The sequence below is a fragment of the Melanerpes formicivorus genome, unplaced genomic scaffold (assembly GCF_026170545.1).
Source record: "Melanerpes formicivorus ecotype bairdi unplaced genomic scaffold, bMelFor1.0.p_v2 SCAF_67, whole genome shotgun sequence".
Lineage (NCBI taxonomy): Eukaryota > Metazoa > Chordata > Aves > Piciformes > Picidae > Melanerpes > Melanerpes formicivorus.
Genome location: NW_027142419.1, coordinates 1,872,561 through 1,890,474, shown reverse-complemented (window position 1 = coordinate 1,890,474; position 17,914 = coordinate 1,872,561). Strand labels below are relative to the sequence as shown.

Below are 17,914 nucleotides of genomic sequence, written 5' to 3'. Positions count from 1 at the left end.
GATGGGGAATTACTTTTGGGGGATGTTCTGAAGCTTTTTGGTTATTCCCCCACCACCACCATCACCTTCCTGAAGAGCAGTAACTTGAGGCATTGTCTCATCTCCTAGATGCAGAAGTCTCCTCTGAGGAATCTGCCTCTGCTGGAGAAGAGCAAGAGAATGAAACCCTGCCTGCTGCATCTGCTGAGGCAGAACAGCCAAAGGAACCTGAGAATGAAGGGAAGGGGGAAACCAAGTCCTCAGAAGAAACCAAAAAGGAGTGAGTGTTGCCTAGTGCTGAATTCAGGGATTTGGGGAGGGGTCTGGGGACAGTCTGGTTTGGGGGGCAAGGAGAACAGACTTGGCTTGGCTCAGGCTTAAAGGTCTTTTCCAACCTCAGTGATTCCAGGGGGGAAATAGGACAGGTCCTTTAAAGAGGTGCTCCTGTTTCCCAGGAGGAAGCTACCAGTCAGGTGTAGCTGCTCTCCTAGCACATGGATGTGGCTATCCAGGTAGTGTTTTCCACTAGGAAGAGCCAAGTGTTCTGGGGCTGGTGTTCAGTGCCAGCTGGGGTGGGCTGGTGCTGCTGGGCTGCTGTTGCCTTGTTTTGCAGTGCCTGTTGTCTTACTGTCTCCTTGTGTTCTTAAGTGAGAAGGATCAGTCCAAGGAAAAGGAGAAGAAGGTGAAGAAGACCATTCCTGCCTGGGCTACTCTGTCTGCCAGCCAGCTAGCCAGAGCACAGAAGCAGACTCAGATGGCTGCCACCTCCCGCCCCAAGATGGATGCGATTCTGACTGAGGCCATCAGGGTAAGCAGCAGGCAAATGCTTCTCCTCTTCATCTGTCACAAAGCAGAAGCATTTGCTTGCCTGAAATCCACACTCCCAGCTTTGCTGATGGTGCAGACTGCAGTGCTGGAAACTGCCTGTGCCTGGGGAAGCCCCTGGAGCTGAAACCTGAGGCTGTGATGGCCCTCTTGATTGTTGGCTTTGTTTAGAATCTGTTTCCCTCCCTAATTCTGTTGTTGGGAGCAGCTAGGGTGGCACAACCTGGCTGGTGGCTGTCAGCACTTCACGTGGTGCCTTCTGGCCACACTGAACTCCATTTACCTTGACCAGTCTCTGGTGGCCAAGAAGGTCAATGCCATTCTGGGGTGGGTTAGAAGGGATGTAGTTAATAGGTCCAGAGAGGTTCTCCTCCTCCTCTGCTCTGCCCTGCTGAGGCCACATCTGGAATATTGTGAACAGTTCTGGGCCCTCAGTTCAAAAAGGACCTCAGGGAACTGCTTGAGAGAGTCCAGAGCAGAGCCATAACAATGCTGAAGGCAGTGGAACATCTTCCTCATGGGGAGAGCCTGAGGGAGCTGAGGGCTCTGGAGCTTGGAGAGGAGGAGCCTGAGGGTGAGCTCATTGCTGGGGATGAAGATGTGCAGGGGGAGTGCCCAGAGGCTGGAGCCAGGCTCTGCTGGGGGATGCCCAATGCCAGCCAAGGGGCAGTGATGGAAGCTGAGACATAGGAAGTGCCATGGGAACAGGAGGGAAGATTTATTCCCTGTGATGGTGACAGAGTCCTGGAGCAGGCTGCCCAGGGGGGCTGTGGAGTCTCCTCTGGAGATACTCAAGACCTGCCTGGATGTGTTCCTGTGTCATCTGCCCTGGGTGACCCTGCTGTGGCAGGGGGCTTGGCCTGGGTGATATCTGGAGGTCCCTTCCAGCCCCTGACATTCTGTGAAGAAGTCCAAAAGGCTCTGCATGGAAACACCCCCACAGCAGCTCCTGAGGGGCATTTGATAGACCTCTGCAGGAGGTGAATCCTGGAATCTTTGTGTTCTGGCCTCCCCAGTTCCAGAGAGAGCAGGATCTGCTGGAGAGAGCCCAGTGGAGAGCTACAAGGATGATTGGTTGAACATCTCTGTTGTGAAGGAAGACTGAGAGCCCTGGGGCTGTTCAGGCTGGAGAAGAGGAGGCTGAGAGGGGATCTGATCAGTGTCTATCAATACCTGAAGGCTGGGGGTCAAGAGGAAGAGGGCAGGTTCTTTGTGGTGGTGCCCAGTGATAGGCCAAGGACCAATGGGTACAATCTGGAGCCCAAGAGGTTCCACCTCAACACTTCTTTACTGAGGGTGACAGAGCACTGGAGCAGGCTGCCCAGAGAGGTTGTGGAGTCTCCTTCTCTGGAGACTTTCCAAACCTGCCTGGATGCATTCCTGTGTCACCTGCCCTAGGTGACCCTGCTCCTACTGCCATCATTTCTGGAGGTCCCTTCCAACCCCTTCTGTTCTGTGAGTCATATTGTGAGTCCAAGAAGGCCAAGGGCATCCTGGCCTGCAGCAGGAAGAGTGTGGCCAGCAGGAGCAGGGAAGTCCTTGTGCCCTGTGCTCAGCACTGCTTAGGCCACACCTGGAGTCCTGTGTCCAGTTCTGGGCTCCTCAGGTTAGGAAAGAGGTTGAGCTGCTGGAAGGTGTCCAGAGAAGGGCAAGAAAGCTGGGGAGGGGTCTGGAGCACAGCCCTGGGAGGAGAGGCTGAGGGAGCTGGGGTTGCTTAGCCTGGAGAAGAGGAGGCTCAGGGGAGACCTTCTTGCTCTCTCCAACTCCCTGAAGGGAGGTTGGAGCCAGGTGGGGGTTGGGCTCTTCTCCCAGGCAAGCACGCAGCACCAGAACAAGAGGACACAGTCTCAAGCTGTGCCAGGGGAAGTTTAGGCTGGAGGTGAGGAGAAAGTTCTTCCCAGCAAGAGAGATTGGCCCTGGGGATGTGCTGCCCAGGGAGGTGGTGGAGTCCACATCCTTGGAGGTGTTCAAGAGGGGATTGGATGTGGCACTTGGAGCCAGGGTTTGGTTGTCAGGAGGTGCTGGGTGACAGCTTGGCCTTGCTGACCTCTGAGGTCTTTTCCATTCTATGATTCTATGTAAAAGGCCAGCCCTGGCAGGCTGTGCTGATGTGCTGGCCCAGGTGCCTGGGTGCAGCCTGTGTTCCTGCAGCCCCACAGCCAGGTGAGTGCAGTGCAGGCTTCTGCTGACTCCTTGCCCCTGCCCTAGGCCTGCTTCCAGAAGAGCGGCGCCTCGGTCGTGGCCATACGGAAATACATCATCCACAAGTACCCTTCCCTGGACCTGGAGAGGAGAGGCTACCTGCTGAAGCAAGCTCTGAAAAGGGAGCTGGAGAGGGGAATCATTAGGCAGGTGAGCTTAGAGCAGTGCTGGAAGTGGCTTTTATCACATAGGACTTCCTTAAAGTCCACTGGCAAGCCTCTGGGGTGGCCCTGTGCCCCGTGGGGGGGGTCAGTTGAGCTCTGTCTCCACTTTGCTAGAGCCCAACAGAACCTCAGCGTTGTCCTGTCCACCAGACCCTCTGCAGGGCTGTCTGCTGTGCAGGTGGGGTAGCCTTGCAGCAGCATGTGTCTTCAAACTGAGTCTAGCAGCACCCCTTCTGCAGCAGCACTTGGGTTAAGGGTTGGACTCAATGATCTGCTTGCTTAGGAAGAAATCCTTCCCAGCAAGAGAGATTGGCCATGGGAATGGGCTGCCTGGGGAGGTGGTGGAACCACCATCCCTGGAAGTGGTTAAAAAAGGACTGGATGAGGCACTCAGTGCCAGGGTTGAGTTGATTGGATGGTGTTGGGGGATAAGGTTGGACTTGGTGATCTCAAAGGTCTCTCCCAGCCTGGTTAATTCTGTGATCTGAAAGATCTTCTCCAACCAAAATGGTGGTGTGGTTCTCTTTCTCCTAGCACTGGGGTTTATGCCTGTGATAGCTGTGGGGGCCTCCTGGGCAGCACAGCAGAGCATGTTGTTAATGTCTGGCTGTGGTTTCTGATCTTGCTGATGTGTCAGTGGGCTCAGATCAGGCCTCTGCCATCACAGCCCCCTGCCCTGCCAGGGTGGCTGCATTCCAGGTCTGCCTGGTGAGGTCTCTTCACCTCTTTCAGGCTGTTGTGACTGTGAGTGACTTTCTTAAAGACTGAAATGGATTTCTCTTTTCAACTAGGTGAAAGGAAAAGGAGCTTCTGGCAGCTTTGTTGTGGTATCTAATGCAGGGAAAACTGTTCCAAAATCCAGAGACAGAAAGGTGAGATGGATCACTTGAAACAGCACTCTGCACTGCGCCACGTGGCTCTTGCCAAGGGCCCAAACAGCATTCCCCTCCTTGCTGCACTGCTCCTCCCCAGGCACAGTAAGGAAAACACTCATTCCACTGGAGGGAGAAATTGAAACCCAGTGAGAGAATCAAAACCTGAGTCCTAAACCCAAGCCCTGGGCTTTGGTTCAGAGGCAGAGAACTGAGTGGCCCTGAAGCTCTTCTCCTGCCTTTCCCTGTCAGGGAGAGATGCTTCACAGGTGTTGGAAGAGAGCTTCCTGCTGCTGCTGTTTTATTTGTTGCATGGCTAAAGGGAAGCCTCCAGGACTGTCAAAGGAACATTCTTTTCATCAGCTGGGAGGGCAGAGGGAGGAAGAGGAAAATACCCTAAGGTTCCTGTTAGAAAGCTGCTGCTGGGTGTTGTGAGGGAGGAAAATGGGCTGTGGGGCCTTGAGAGCCTCCTCCTTCCCATGAGCTGTGGCCCCAGCACCGCTGCTCTCCTCTCCCTGCTGTGCTGGGTGTAGGAAACATGTTTCCCAACTCTGCAACTACAAAACTCTGCTGGAACTGCTGCTCCCCTTCCAGCTTGGGCAGGGGAAGCCAGAGAGCACTGTACCACCTTGGGGCTTGTCTCTCTCTTTTACTGGGGAGACCAAAAGCCCTGAAGCTGGGGTGGGGCAGGGACTCACTGGGTGCCAGGGCACTGAAGGAATTGCAGTGTAACTTCAAACAGAGCTCACTGGCTCCACCAGGCCCCTGCTAACACATCACTTTTCCTGTTCCCAGCCTATCTTTGTCTTTGTTCTGAATTGCTTCTCTGTGGTGCAGCAAAGCAAACAGCTTGCTTTTGTTTCTGGTGAATTCAGCTCCCAGCCCAGCAGCTCTCTGGGTGAGCAGCACCCTCATCTGCCTGCCTGCTTGCAAAGCTGCTGCTCTTCAGTATCAAAATCATTCAACTGCAGCACATTATCCCAGGGTCTCTGTTGTGTAAAGAACAGACTGCTGGAAAGAACAAGACTGGTGGTGGTTGGTTTTGGTGTTTCCCCCCCCCCGCCAGTCACTTCCTCCTCAAAGTAGCAGAGGGCTGGAGGAGAGTTCAGAAGGGAGTGCTCCCTTCAGTCAAGATTCCCTTTTGTCATGGAAGGAAAAAAGCCCTGCACTCCCCTTCAGCTGTTTGGCTGGGGGAGGATTTGCCCTGGGTGAACAGCTCTTGCCTTTAGTTTCTGAGTTCCCCCTCAGTCTGTGTCATGTTCACCTGTCTCACCCAACAGCAGCAGGGGAAAAGGTCTGCAGGTGGAGGAAGGAAGTGGCTGGAAGTGCAGAGGGTGTAGCATTAGGATGAGGGCAATGGTTTGAAACTGACTGCACATCAGGAGGAAGTTCTGCACAGTGAGGGTGGGGAGACACTGGAACAGGTTGCCCAGGGCTGTGGTGGAGTCTCCATCCCTGGAAACATTCAAGGTGAGACTTGCTGTGGCCCTGGGCAGCCTGATCACGTTTGGAGGTGTCCCTGCTGAGTGCAGGGGGGGTTGGACGAGATGAGCTCGGAGGGTCCCTCCCACCCCGAGGCAATCTGTGACTCTATGCTGTTAAACACCCAGCAATTGACACTGGTGAAACTTTCCTCCTGCTCCCCTGAAAGCTCCAGCCACCTTTGCTGGATCTCACTCAAGCTGTCCAACTTCTGAAGCTGTTCATGGAAAGTGCTGCCTTGCAGAGCGTTGTTTGCCAGCTCTGGGGCCGGTGCCAGGAGCACTTCTCCTCCTCTGTGCATGGCTGGCTCAGAAAAACTCCAGAGTTTTAGACCTCACTGATGGCTCAAAGTCTGTGTATTCCAGAAAAGCACTTCAGCCTCCCCTGCAGAGCAGCAAGTCAAGCTGGAAGATGTCCTGCCCCTGGCCTTCACTCGCCTCTGTGAGCCCAAGGAAGCCTCTTACAGCCTGATCAAGAAATACGTCTCTCGGTATTACCCCAAGCTCAAAGTAGATATCAGGTAGGTACAGGAGCACACAGGGCTGAGGAGGAGCAGTGAAGAGCAGCCTTCCTCTGGCTCTGCCTCTCAATTCAGTATTGCAGCTGGCAGGTGGGGCTCTGGGTGCTGGAGCCTGCGGGAGCGCTGTTACTGGAGAGAAGAGACCAACCCCCCCATGGCTCCTGTGTCACCAGGGGAGGTGTAGGTTGGACTTGAGGAGCAATTTCTGTCCTGCAAGAGTGGTCAGGCATTGGAACAGGCTGCCCAGGGGGGTGGTGGAGTCTCTATCCCTGGGGGTCTTCAAGAAACCTGTGGCCATGGCACTTGGGGACATGGTTTAATGGCTGGTTGGACTCCATGATCTTCGAGGCCTTTGCCAACCCAACCAGTCCTGTGGTAGTGCTAAGGCTGTGCCTTTCCTGCATCCCTCCACACCCAGGCTTTGTTCCTGATGCCCACAGCAGCATTGGGCCACTCAGCCTCCACCCAAAAAAAACCCAGATGCCTTTAGTGGTGTGGATGTGAAGGTCTCCCCTTGAGACCTTGTCCCACTTGCTTCTGGATGCTGAGGCTTACAGAACTCCTGAAGTTTGCCCATCCAGAGCGGCTCGAGGAGGTGGGGACAGAGCACATCTAGGCAAACCCTGGGCCTCACCTGCCCTGGGGGCTTGTGCTCAGCCTCTGGTTTGTGAGCAGAGTCCAAAGGTGCTTTCTTGACAGGCTGGAGAGGTGGGCACAAGCCAGCCTCAGGAGGTTCAACAAGACCAAGGGCAGGGTCCTGCAGCTGGCTGGAGGCAATCCCAGGCCCAACTCCAGGCTGGGCAGGGACTGGCTGGAAAGCAGCCCTGAGGAGAGAGCCTTGGGGGTGCTGGGGGAGGAGAAGCTCAGCAGGAGCTCTCAGTGTGCACTTGCAGCCCAGAAAGCCAAGCAGAGCCTGGGCTGCAGCAGGAGAAGTGTGGCCAGCAGGGCAAGGGAGGTGATTCTCCCCCTCTGCTCAGCTCTGGGGAGACCCCACCTGGAGTCCTGCCTCCAGTTCTGGAGCCCCTATGGCAAGAGGGATGTGGAGGTGCTGGAAGGTGTCCAGAGCAGGGCCAGGAGGATGATCCTATGAGGACAGACTGAAGGAGTTGGGGCTGTTCAGTCTGGAGAAGAGAAGGCTCTGAGGTGACCTCATTGTGGCCTTCCAGGATCTGAAGGGGGCTCCAGGAAGGCTGGGGAGGGACTGCTCAGGATCTCAGGCAGTGCTAGGACTAGGGGGAATGGAATGAAGCTGGAGGTGGGGAGATTCAGGCTGGAGGGGAGGAGGAGGTTCTTCCCCATGAGAGTGGTGAAGCCCTGGACTGGGTTGTGCAGGGAGGTGGTTGAGGCCCCAGCCCTGGGTGAAGCTTGCCTGAGGAGGCAGCGGCCCCAGGCGAGCGCTGCGGTGGCTTTGCTCTGGCGCCGCCGTGGCGCTGTGCTCGGCAGCTGCTGACAGCTCTCCATTAAGGTGTCTGCAGGCAGGCAGGCGGCCCCCTGAGCACGGCTCGGCTGGCTCCGGCACGCCTCGCCGCTCTGTTTGTTTGCTGAGCTGTCGCTGTGTGTCACTAAAGCTTTCTCCTCCTGTGTTTCAGACCCCAGCTGCTGAAGAACGCCCTGCAGAGAGCTGTAGAGAAGGGCCAGTTAGAGCAGATCACAGGCAAGGGAGCCTCTGGGACATTCCAGGTCAGAGCCAGAGTTCATCTTGTTTTGTTGGCTGCCCACCAGCCTCGGACTGAAGTTAACCTCCACTTCCCCCCTGCTTTCCTGGGGACACCTTTCTTCAGCAGCCTGGCCTGGTCAGGAGCTGTCAGACCCTGAAGCAGGAGGACTTTGACTCTCCTCTTGGTCTGCATTTCTGGAGCAGACCCTTCCTTGCTTAGCCTGTGCTCCCCAGGCTGCTTCAGCTCTGACTCACTGGCACAGCAGGGGAGCTGGTGGGGTAAGCTCTCCTCTCCATCCCTGCCTGCCAGTGCAGCAGGTCCCCAGCTGCCTGCAGTGCCTTCTCCTCCCCTCTGTGCCCCACCAGGCCCTTGGGTACATTGGGTCTGTGGGATGGAGAAAGCTCCGATGCCTTTCCTTCCCTGAGTGAGGGGCCTCGTAGCTTGCCACATCCTTGTGGTGTGTGTGGGGCCTGGGACAGTGTAACCAACCCAAAGCCCTCCTGCAGGCCAGCTGCCTGAGCAGGCCTGGCCTGGCCTGTGCCCCCAGTGGGAGCTGGGAGAGCTGCCTTCCCTCGGCAGGCTTTTAATGTCCGACGTATCTGTGCTCACGCAGGAGCGCCGACACACCTGCTGCAGAGGAGCTTGTCCTGACCTGGTTTGGGAGAATTTTGTCTTGATGCTTTTCTCTTCCTCCTTGGAAAATAGCTGAAGAAGTCAGGGGAGAAGCCCCTGCTGGGTGGGACTGTGATGGAAGATGCCATCCTGTCTGCTATTGCGGCCATGAACGAACCGAAGACCTGCTCCACCACAGCGCTGAAGAAGTATATCCTGGAAAACCACCCAGGGACCAACTCCAACCTGCAGGGTAAAGTACCCAGCCCCTGGGCCACCTCCCTGCTGCCTGCTGAAAGAGCCCTGCAGCTGCAGCTGTCTAGGCAGCACCTCTGAACCGCTCTGCTGGGCTTGCTGGGGAGCTGCCAGCTGCTCAGCTCTTTGTGCTGCAGAGCTGCTCAGTGGGTTTCGTTCCCAGCAGCTCTTTTCAAGCCTGACAAAGGCTGTTGCTGAGGCAGAGAGCATCTTTCCCTCCTCTACAGCACGTTCCCAGGAAAGGGGAAGAGCAGTCAAAGAGTTTGTTTGGTTTCAGTCCCTAAGCTGATGTAATCTGTCTGGGTTTTGAAAGGCTGCAGCTTGGCACAAAGGCAGCTCCCTGCTGCTTGTTGTTCAGGGAAGTTGCTTAGGCTAACTTTAAGGACAAGATCCCAAGCACCACTCTTGCTGATGTGTTTGAGCTTCTCCTTTGGCTCTCTTAATATCTTCATTGATGATCTGGATGAGGGCATGGAGTCAGTCAGCAGAAGATTTGCAGCTGACACCAAGCTGGGAGCAGATGTTGGTCAGTCAGAGGGCAGAAGGGCTCTGCAGAGGGACCTTGCCAGGCTGGACAGATGGGCAGAGGCCAACAGGATGGCATTGAACAAGTCCAAGTGCCAGGGGCTGCACTTTGGCCACAGCAACCCCAGGCAGAGCTACAGGCTGGGGGCAGAGTGGCTGAGAGCTGCCAGGCAGAGAGGGACCTGGGGGTAGTGGTGGAGAGCAGCTGAACATGAGCCAGCAGTGTGCCCAGGGGGCCAAGAAGGCCAAGGGCATCCTGGCCTGCATCAGGAAGAGTGTGGCCAGCAGGAGCAGGGAAGTCCTTGTGCCCTGTGCTCAGCACTGCTTAGGCCACACCTGGAGTCCTGTGTCCAGTTCTGGGCTCCTCAGGTTAGGAAAGAGGTTGAGCTGCTGGAAGGTGTCCAGAGAAGGGCAAGAAAGCTGGGGAGGGGTCTGGAGCACAGCCCTGTGAGGAGAGGCTGAGGGAGCTGGGGTTGCTTAGCCTGGAGAAGAGGAGGCTCAGGGGAGACCTCATTGCCCTCTCCAACTCCCTGAAGGGAGGCTGTAGCCAGGTGGGGGTTGGGCTCTTCTCCCAGGCAGCCAGCCCCAGAACAAGAGGCCACAGTCTCAAGCTGTGCCAGGGGAGGTTTAGGCTGGAGGTGAGGAGGAAGTTCTTCACTGAGAGAGTCATTGGTCATTGGGATGTGCTGCCCAGGGAGGTGGTGGAGTCCCCATCCCTGGAGGTGTTCCAGAGGGGATTGGATGTGGCACTTGGAGCCATGGTTTAGTCATGGGGTCTGTGGTGCCAGCTTGGACTCCATGGTCTTTGAGGTCTCTTCCAGCCTTGGTGATACTGTGAGACTGAGTTTAAAAGGTCAGGCAAGTGAGCAGAGAAGCAGGCTCAGCCCTGCAGGTTGGTAAGGCCAGGCTGGGTGTGGCTCTGTGCAACCTGATCCAGTGTGATCCAGGGGGGTTGGAACTGGAAGATCCTTGAGCTCCCTTCCAACCCTGACAACTCTGTGCTGTATTTGGGAAGGGATCTGGCATGGCTTTCTTCCCAGGAATGAGACTGATGTCTGCTCTGACTTTTGCATTGCCAGCAGCAATGCCAAGAGAGACTTTACAGCAGATCTGTTGGCTCATCTGCATTGTCTGCTCCCAGCCCTGCTGCAGTGCAACAGAGGCTGGAGGTCATCTGAAGCAGGTGGAACTCACAAATCACTTTGTCACTGTGGTGTACAGAGCCACAGAGATGCTGAGGGGCCTGGAGCAGCTCTGTGGGGAGCAGAGGCTGAGAGCCCTGGGGCTGAGAGCCTGCAGAAGAGCAGCCCCAGAGGGCAGCTGAGCAATGCTCAGCAAGAGCAGGAGGCTGGGGCCAGGCTGGGAGGGGGGCACTAGTGCCCAGTGACAGGACAAGGGGCAATGGGCACAAACTGGAACCCAGGAGAAGAAACCTGTCTGGTGTGAGGGTGCTGGAGCCCTGCAGCAGGCTGCCCAGGGAGGTTGTAGTCTCCTTTCCTGGGCTAGCTGCTGTGGGTACCCTGCTTTAGCAGGGGGGTTGGACTGGATGATCACCAGAGGTCCCTTCCAAACCCCAGCATGCTGAGGCTGTGTCACAGTGCTGGTGCCAGCCCTCAGGACATGGGGCCAGAGAGTGGGTGACTGATTCCACACTCCTCAGCATCAGCAGGGCTGTTGAGTGCAGAACTTGCCAACACCCAGAGGAGTGCAGGTTCCCTTGCAGCTGTGTGGGCTGAAGAAGTTGCCTGAGGCCTTCTGCCATTTAGAGACTGCTGTCATAGTATCATAGAATCAGTCAGGGGTGGAAGGGACCACAAGGCTCAGCCAGTTCCAACCCCCCTGCCATGGGCAGGGACACCCCACACTAGAGCAGCCTGGCCAGAGCCTCAGCCAGCCTGGCCTTAAACACCTCCAGGGCTGGGGCCCCAACCACCTCCCTGCACAACCCAGTCCAGGGCTTCACCACTCTCATGGTGTCAAGTGTGGCTTGCTGATCCTGGGCAGGGAAAAGAGTTTCCAGGCTTACTAAGCTCTTGCAGGATTTGTCTTCAGGACTGTTGGGAATGGCTCTGGACCTTGGAGGCCTGTGCTGAGCCAGCCTCTGGTGCTCCTCAGTCTTGCAAGTCAATGGGATGGCATTCAACAAGTCCCAGTGCCAGTGGCTGCACTTTGGCCACAGCAACCCCAGGCAGAGCTACAGGCTGGGGGCAGAGTGGCTGAGAGCAGCCAAACAGAGAGGGACCTGGGGGTGCTGATTGACAGCTGCCTGAACAGGAGCCAGCAGTGTGCCCAGGTGGCCAAGAAGGCCAAGGGCATCCTGGCCTGCATCAGGAAGAGTGTGGCCAGCAGGAGCAGGGAAGTCCTTGTGCCCTGTGCTCAGCACTGCTTAGGCCACACCTGGAGTCCTGTGGCCAGTTCTGGGCTCCTCAGGTTAGGAAAGAGGTTGAGCTGCTGGAAGGTGTCCAGAGAAGGGCAAGAAAGCTGGGGAGGGGTCTGGAGCACAGCCCTGTGAGGAGAGGCTGAGGGAGCTGGGGTTGCTTAGCCTGGAGAAGAGGAGGCTCAGGGGTGACCTCATTGCCCTCTCCAACTCCCTGAAGGGAGGCTGTAGCCAGGTGGGGGTTGGGCTCTTCTCCCAGGCAGCCAGCCCCAGAACAAGAGGCCACAGTCTCAAGCTGTGCCAGGGGAAGTTTAGGCTGGAGGTGAGGAGGAAGTTCTTCACTGAGAGAGTGATTGGCCATTGGGATGTGCTGCCCAGGGAGGTGGTGGAGTCCCCATCCCTGGAGGTGTTCAAGAGGGGATTGGATGTGGCACTTGGTGCCATGGTTCAGTCATGAGGTCTGTGGTGACAGGTTGGACTTGATGATCCTCAAGGTCCTTTCCAACCTGAGTGCTACTGTGAGACTGTGGTAAGGGAATTTCAATGTGCAAGCTGTTGTTTTCTTCTCCTTCCATTGCATAAGAGGATGTGGCACTGTCCCAAGCGATTCTCTGGCTCTGAAATGTCAGCTCTTGATAAAAGCCCTTTTCAGGAGCACTGAGGAGGTGGTTGGGGTGAGCACCTTGGCATGAATCACACAGAAGAGGCTCAGGTGGCAGTTCTGCCAGCATGCTTTGGGGTCTTTTCTCTTTTCATGCCTTGAGTGAACCTCTTGGGGCAGGCCTTGGTCTGGAGGTCTCAAGCTGCACCAGGGGAGGTTTAGGCTGGAGGTGAGGAGAAAGTTCTTCCCAGCAAGAGAGATTGGCCCTTGGGATGTGCTGCCCAGGGAGGTGGTGGAGTCCCCATCCCTGGAGGTGCTCAGGAGGGGATTGGATGTGGCACTTGGAGCCATGGTTTGGTTGTCAGGAGGTGCTGGGTGGCAGCTTGGACTTGCTGAGCTCTGAGGTCTTTCCCAGCCTGGTTGATTCTGTGACAGATTAACACAACCCTTCCTTGATTTCATTTCTCTTTCACTTCACAGTGCACCTACTGAAGAGAACCCTGCAGAAGTGTGAGAAGAATGGCTGGATGGAGCAGATTTCTGGAAAGGGATTCAGTGGAACCTTTCAGCTTTGCTTCCCTTACTATCCCAGGTAAGGAGCTTGGCTGCAAAACAGTGCTGAAGTGTCAGGCAGGGAGCAGTGCTGAAGCTCATTATCTGCAGGGACGTTTGGAGGGTTTAACAACTGAGGAACCACAACATTGCCACCCATCCTCTAGACAAGGACAGGAACTGAGTCACTGTGAGCAGACTAAGCTGGCTGCATTAGCAAGGGAAGATTCTAAGGGCAATAATTGGGCTCAGTGCTCTCAGGCACTCTGTGGTGATGCTGCTTTTGTTCTTGCAGGGTTCAGCTTTGTTTCAGTGTTCCTCTGCTAAACCACATTTCACAGTCTCACAGCATCACAGTATAACTAAGGTTGGAAAGGACCAACCTACCAACACAGACCCCATGACCAGACCATGGCACCAAGTGCCACATCCAATCCCTTCTTGAACACCTCCATGGGTGGGGACTCCACCACCTCCCTGGGCAGCACATCCCAAAGACGAGTGACTCGCTCAGTGAAGAACTTCCTCCTCACCTCGAGTCTAAACCTTCCCTGGCACAGCTTGAGACTGTGTCCTCTTGTTCTGCTGCTGGGTGTCTGGGAGAAGAGCCCAACCCCTTCCTGGCTACAACCACCTTTCAGGTAGTTGTAGAGAGCAATGAGGTCACCCCTGAGCTTCCTCTTCTCCAGGCTAAGCAACCCCAGCTCCCTCAGCCTCTCCTCCCAGGGCTGTGCTCCAGACCCCTCCCCAGCCTTGTTGCCCTTCTCTGGACACCTTCAAGTCTCTCAATGTCCTTCTTAAACTGAGGAGCCCAGAACTGGACACAGGACTCCAGGTGTGGCCTGAGGAGTGCTGAGCACAGGGCACAAGGACTTCCCTGCTCCTGCTGGCCACACTCTTCCTGCTGCAGGCCAGGATGCCCTTGGCCCTCTTGGCCCCCTGGGCACACTGCTGGCTCATGTTCAGGCAGCTGTCAATCAGCACCCCCAGGTCCCTCTCTGTCTGGCAGCTCTCAGCCACTCTGCCCCCAGCCTGTAGCTCTGCCTGGGGTTGTTGTGGCCAAAGTGCAGCCCCTGGCACTTGGACTTGTTGAATGCCATCCTGTTGGCCTCTGCCCATCTGTCCAGTCGGTCAAGGTCCCTCTGCAGAGCCCTTCTGCCCTCTCACTGACCAACATCTGCCCCCAGCTTGGTGTCAGCTGCAAACTTGCTGATGCCTGACTCAATGCCCTCCTCCAGATCATCAATGAAGATGTTAAAGAGCACAGGGCCCAGCACTGCTCCCTGGGGCACACCACTGGTGCCTGGCTGCCAGCTGGCTGTGGCACCATTCACCACCACTCTCTGGGCTCAGCCTCCAGCCAGTTCCTAACCCAGCACAGAGTGTAGTGGTCCAAGCCACGAGCTGACAGCTTAGCCAGCAGTTTGCTGTGGGGTATGGTGGCAAAGGCCTTGCTGCAGCCCAGGCAGACCATTTGCCTGAGCAGGTCTTGGGGTGGTGGTGTTACTGCAGGGCTGCTCCAAGGGGAGGACCCAGCTGTTTGCCTTCCTTAATGCTGATGTGGAGGGGAGGTGGGAGGAGGGAAGGTGACCTAGATTAGCTACCTTGAGACTAAATCAGCCTTTCTCCTCCTGCTGTGGGCCTGTATGGTGCTGGGCCACGTGCAGCCTAGAGATGGTGGTTTGCTGTCCCAGGGTGAGCCAGATGGCAGTATAGTTATTACAGTCTCTGCCCCCACACCTTTTAGAATAGAATTAACCAGGTTGGAAGAGACCTCAGAGAACATCAAGTCCAACCTCTCACCCAACACCATCTGATCAACTAAACCATGGCACCAAGTGCCTCAGCCAGGCTCTTCCTAAACACCTCCAGGGATGGGGACTCCACCACCTCCCTGGGCAGCACATTCCCCTGGCCAATCTCTCTTGCTGGGAAGAACTTCTTCCTCACATCCAGTCTAAACCTCTCCTGGCACAGTTTGAGACTGTGTCCTCTTGTTCTGGTGCTGGCTGCCTGGGAGAAGAGCCCAACCCCCACCTGGCTCCAACCTCCCTTCAGGGAGTTGCAGAGAGCAAGAAGGTCTCCCCTGAGCCTCCTCTTCTCCAGGCTAAGCAACCCCAGCTCCCTCAGCCTCTCCTCCCAGGGCTGTGCTCCAGACCCCTCCCCAGCTTTCTTGCCCTTCTCTGGACACCTTCAAGTCTCTCAATGTCCTTCTTAAACTGAGGAGCCCAGAACTGGACACAGGACTCCAGCTGTGGCCTGAGCAGTGCTGAGCACAGGGCAGGATGAGCTCCCTGCTCCTGCTGGCCACACTCTTCCTGCTGCAGGCCAGAATGCCCTTGGCCTTCTTGGTTCCCTGGGCACACTGCTGGCTCATGTTCAGCCTACTATCAACACAGGGCCAAAGTCCTCAGTGGCTTCAGCCTGCATTCAGAGTCACCAACATCTGATCTTGGGTCCCTTTGTTGTCCACCTTCCTGTGTCTGAGCAGGAGGAGTGATGGGGAAGAGAGCCAGAGGAAGGGCAGCTCAGTTCCTGGTGCAGAACACAGAATTAACCAACACCATCTAATCAACTAAACCATGGCACCAAGGGCCTCATCCAGGCTCTTCCTAAACAAATCCAGGGCTGGGGACTCCACCACCTCCTTGGGCAGCACATCCCAATGGCCAGTCTCTCTGTCTGTGCAGAGCTTCCTCCTCACCTCCAGCCTTACAAACTGCCAGGCTTGTGGCACTGCAGAGAGTGAGCAGTGGTGGTTCAGACTGCAGCAAGCACAGAGGTCCTGGGGGTGTTGCTTGGGTTAGCCAAGGCTTGCTGCCCCTGGAGTTGTCCCCTCAGCAGTAATCCCCACTGACAAGAACCCTTTTGTAGCCCAGATGTGCTCTACCCAGAGAAGCAGCAGGATGAGGACTCTGAGGAATCCGACGAAGACGAAGAGGAGGAATCTGAGGACGAGGAAGAGGAATCTGAGGAGGAAGAGTCTGAGGAGGAAGAGCCACCACCAAAGAAGAGGTATGGCAGTGTGGGAGAGAAGTGGATGAAACAGAGGTGCTTGTCACAGCTGTAGGGCAGAGGGGTGGTCCTTTATCCAGGAGGCTGCTGCTCAGAGGTGCCTTGCTCTAGGAACGCTGATCTCCCATTCCAGCATTTTCAGCTTGCCTCTGGGGTTTTTTCCCTCCAGATGAGGAGAGAGACAGAGCCTGTGGTTGGTCCTTGTGTTGCCTTTGGTCCCCTGAAGCCACCTGGTGTGCTTTACAGAGGTGTCAGGTTTCCCGTGGGACTTCTTCTACTGAAGTGTTTCCTCAGGAAAACTTTTCCCTCCTGTGTTTGCAGTCACTGAAGCTTGGGATGCAGGCTGAGATCAGTGGTGCTGGTCAAGTGCTGAGATCCCATTTAGAGAGGAGAGAAGAGTGCTTAGGTCTCTTAACTGTTCTGACCATTGACTTCACAGTCTCACAGTCTCACTAAGGTTGGAAGAGACCTCGAGGATCATCGAGTCCAACCTGTCAACACAGACCTCATGACCAGACCATGGCACCAAGTGCCACATGCAATCCCCTTCTGAATACCTCCAGGGATGGGGACTCCACCACCTCCCTGGGCAGCACATCCCAAGGGCCAACAACTCTCTCAGTGAAGAACTTTCTCCTCACCTCCAGCCTAAACCTCCCCTGGCACAGCTTGAGGCTGTGTCCTCTTGTTCTGGTGCTGGCTGCCTGGGAGAAGAGCCCAACCCCCACCTGGCTCCAACCTCCCTTCAGGGAGTTGTAGAGGGCAATGAGGTCTCCCCTGAGCCTCCTCTTCTCCAGGCTAAGCAACCCCAGCTCCCTCAGCCTCTCCTCACAGGGCTGTGCTCCAGACCCCTCCCCAGCTTTCTTGCCCTTCTCTGGACACCTTCAAGTCTCTCAATGTCCTTCTTAACCTGAGGAGCCCAGAACTGGACACAGGACTCAAGGTGTGGCCTAACCAGTGCTGAGCACAGGGCACAAAGACCTCCCTGCTCCTGCTGGCCACACTCTTCCTGCTGCAGGCCAGGATGCCCTTGGCCTTCTTGGCCACCTGGGTACACTGCAGGCTCATGTTCAGGCGGCTGTTGATCATTACCCCCAGGTCCCTCTCTGTTTAGCAGCTCTCAGCCACTCTGCCCCCAGCCTGTAGCTCTGCCTGGGATTGCTGTGGCCAAAGTGCAGCCCCTGGCACTTGGACTTGTTGAATGCCATCCTGTTGGCCTCTGCCCATCTGCCTAGTGGGTCGAGGTCCCTCTGCAGAGCCTAAGTCATTGTCATTACTGAGTCCTTGTCATTACTTGGATGTTCATGTGGCTAAGGAAGGAGCTGGAAACCTCTCTGGCAGAGCACTGTGGGGATTGAGAAGTGCTTAGCCTGGCAACATCCAGCAGAGGAGTTCTGGCTCGTTAGGGTTTAGCTAATGAAATGTGCTGCTGCACAAAGGAACAGCTGTGGGCAAGGAGGAGGATGCCAAGAGCTGCCTCATCGATGCAAATTGACGACAGCAGCTCTGCTCTGGGTAGTGTTTGTGCCTCCTCTGAGCTCTTGTGCTCTCTCTCTCTCCCTCTGACAGGATGCAGAAGAGGCCACCCCCCAAGGCCCGGAGCAGGGCCCCTCCCATGAAGCGAAGGGAATCCAAACCCAAGCCCAGGAAAACCCCCGCAGCCCACCGGGGCAAAGCCAAGCCCCCTCCCAAGGTGAAAACCCCTGCTAAGAAAGCCAAACCAGCAGCCTCAGCCATCAAGAAGCCTTCTGGGGGCAGCTCTTCCAAAAAGCCAGCAGCCAGCGGGAGGAAGGAGGTTGCCAAGGGCAAGGCCACCATGAGGAAATCCCTGCGGGCAAAGAAGTAGAGGAAGAATCTTCCCAACCCCCCGGGGGGATCCCCCTGGGCAAAGTCCACAGCCTTGTTTTCTAAGCCACCCTGCATTTGTATTTTAGTTCTGATGCTTAAACTCTTCTTTCAGTTCTTTTTAATTCTTCTTCTCCTTCTTGAATGATTTGGGGGGGGGGGGGGGGGGAAGGGGGGGGGGGGGAGGGGGGGGGAGAGGGGTAGGGGGGGAAACCAAAACGAAAGCACCACAACAAAGAAGCTGAAAGCTAAACTCCAGCAGCCCCAGTTTGCTGTGCCTGGAGCTGCCCCTCCCCTGCAACAAATCATCTTCAGTTTCTGCCAGCAATTGTAGGACTTTTCTAGGCCATCTATAATCTGTCCATTTTATGGTGTTCCTCTTGGGTTGGGAGGTGGGGGGAGAGGGAGGGAGGGAGGGAGGGAGGGGGAG

General features: G+C 56.1%; 1 protein-coding gene across 3 annotated transcripts in view; it reads left to right on the top strand.

Annotated features, from left to right (window-relative positions):
- Positions 1-17,609, top strand: part of HP1BP3 (heterochromatin protein 1 binding protein 3) — a 41,118-nt gene extending 23,509 nt beyond the window's left edge. For all 3 annotated transcript variants that reach the window (XM_068162789.1, XM_068162787.1, XM_068162790.1), the window contains 10 exons: positions 109-259; positions 628-787; positions 3,013-3,156; positions 3,962-4,042; positions 5,890-6,044; positions 7,634-7,724; positions 8,408-8,567; positions 12,553-12,664; positions 15,499-15,639; positions 17,209-17,609. In XM_068162789.1, the coding sequence (XP_068018890.1) occupies positions 109-259; positions 628-787; positions 3,013-3,156; positions 3,962-4,042; positions 5,890-6,044; positions 7,634-7,724; positions 8,408-8,567; positions 12,553-12,664; positions 15,499-15,639; positions 17,209-17,485 (1,472 nt within the window). In that variant the 3' untranslated portion in view covers positions 17,486-17,609. The remainder of the gene's footprint in view (positions 1-108; positions 260-627; positions 788-3,012; positions 3,157-3,961; positions 4,043-5,889; positions 6,045-7,633; positions 7,725-8,407; positions 8,568-12,552; positions 12,665-15,498; positions 15,640-17,208) is intronic.
- Positions 17,610-17,914: the final 305 nt, after the last annotated feature.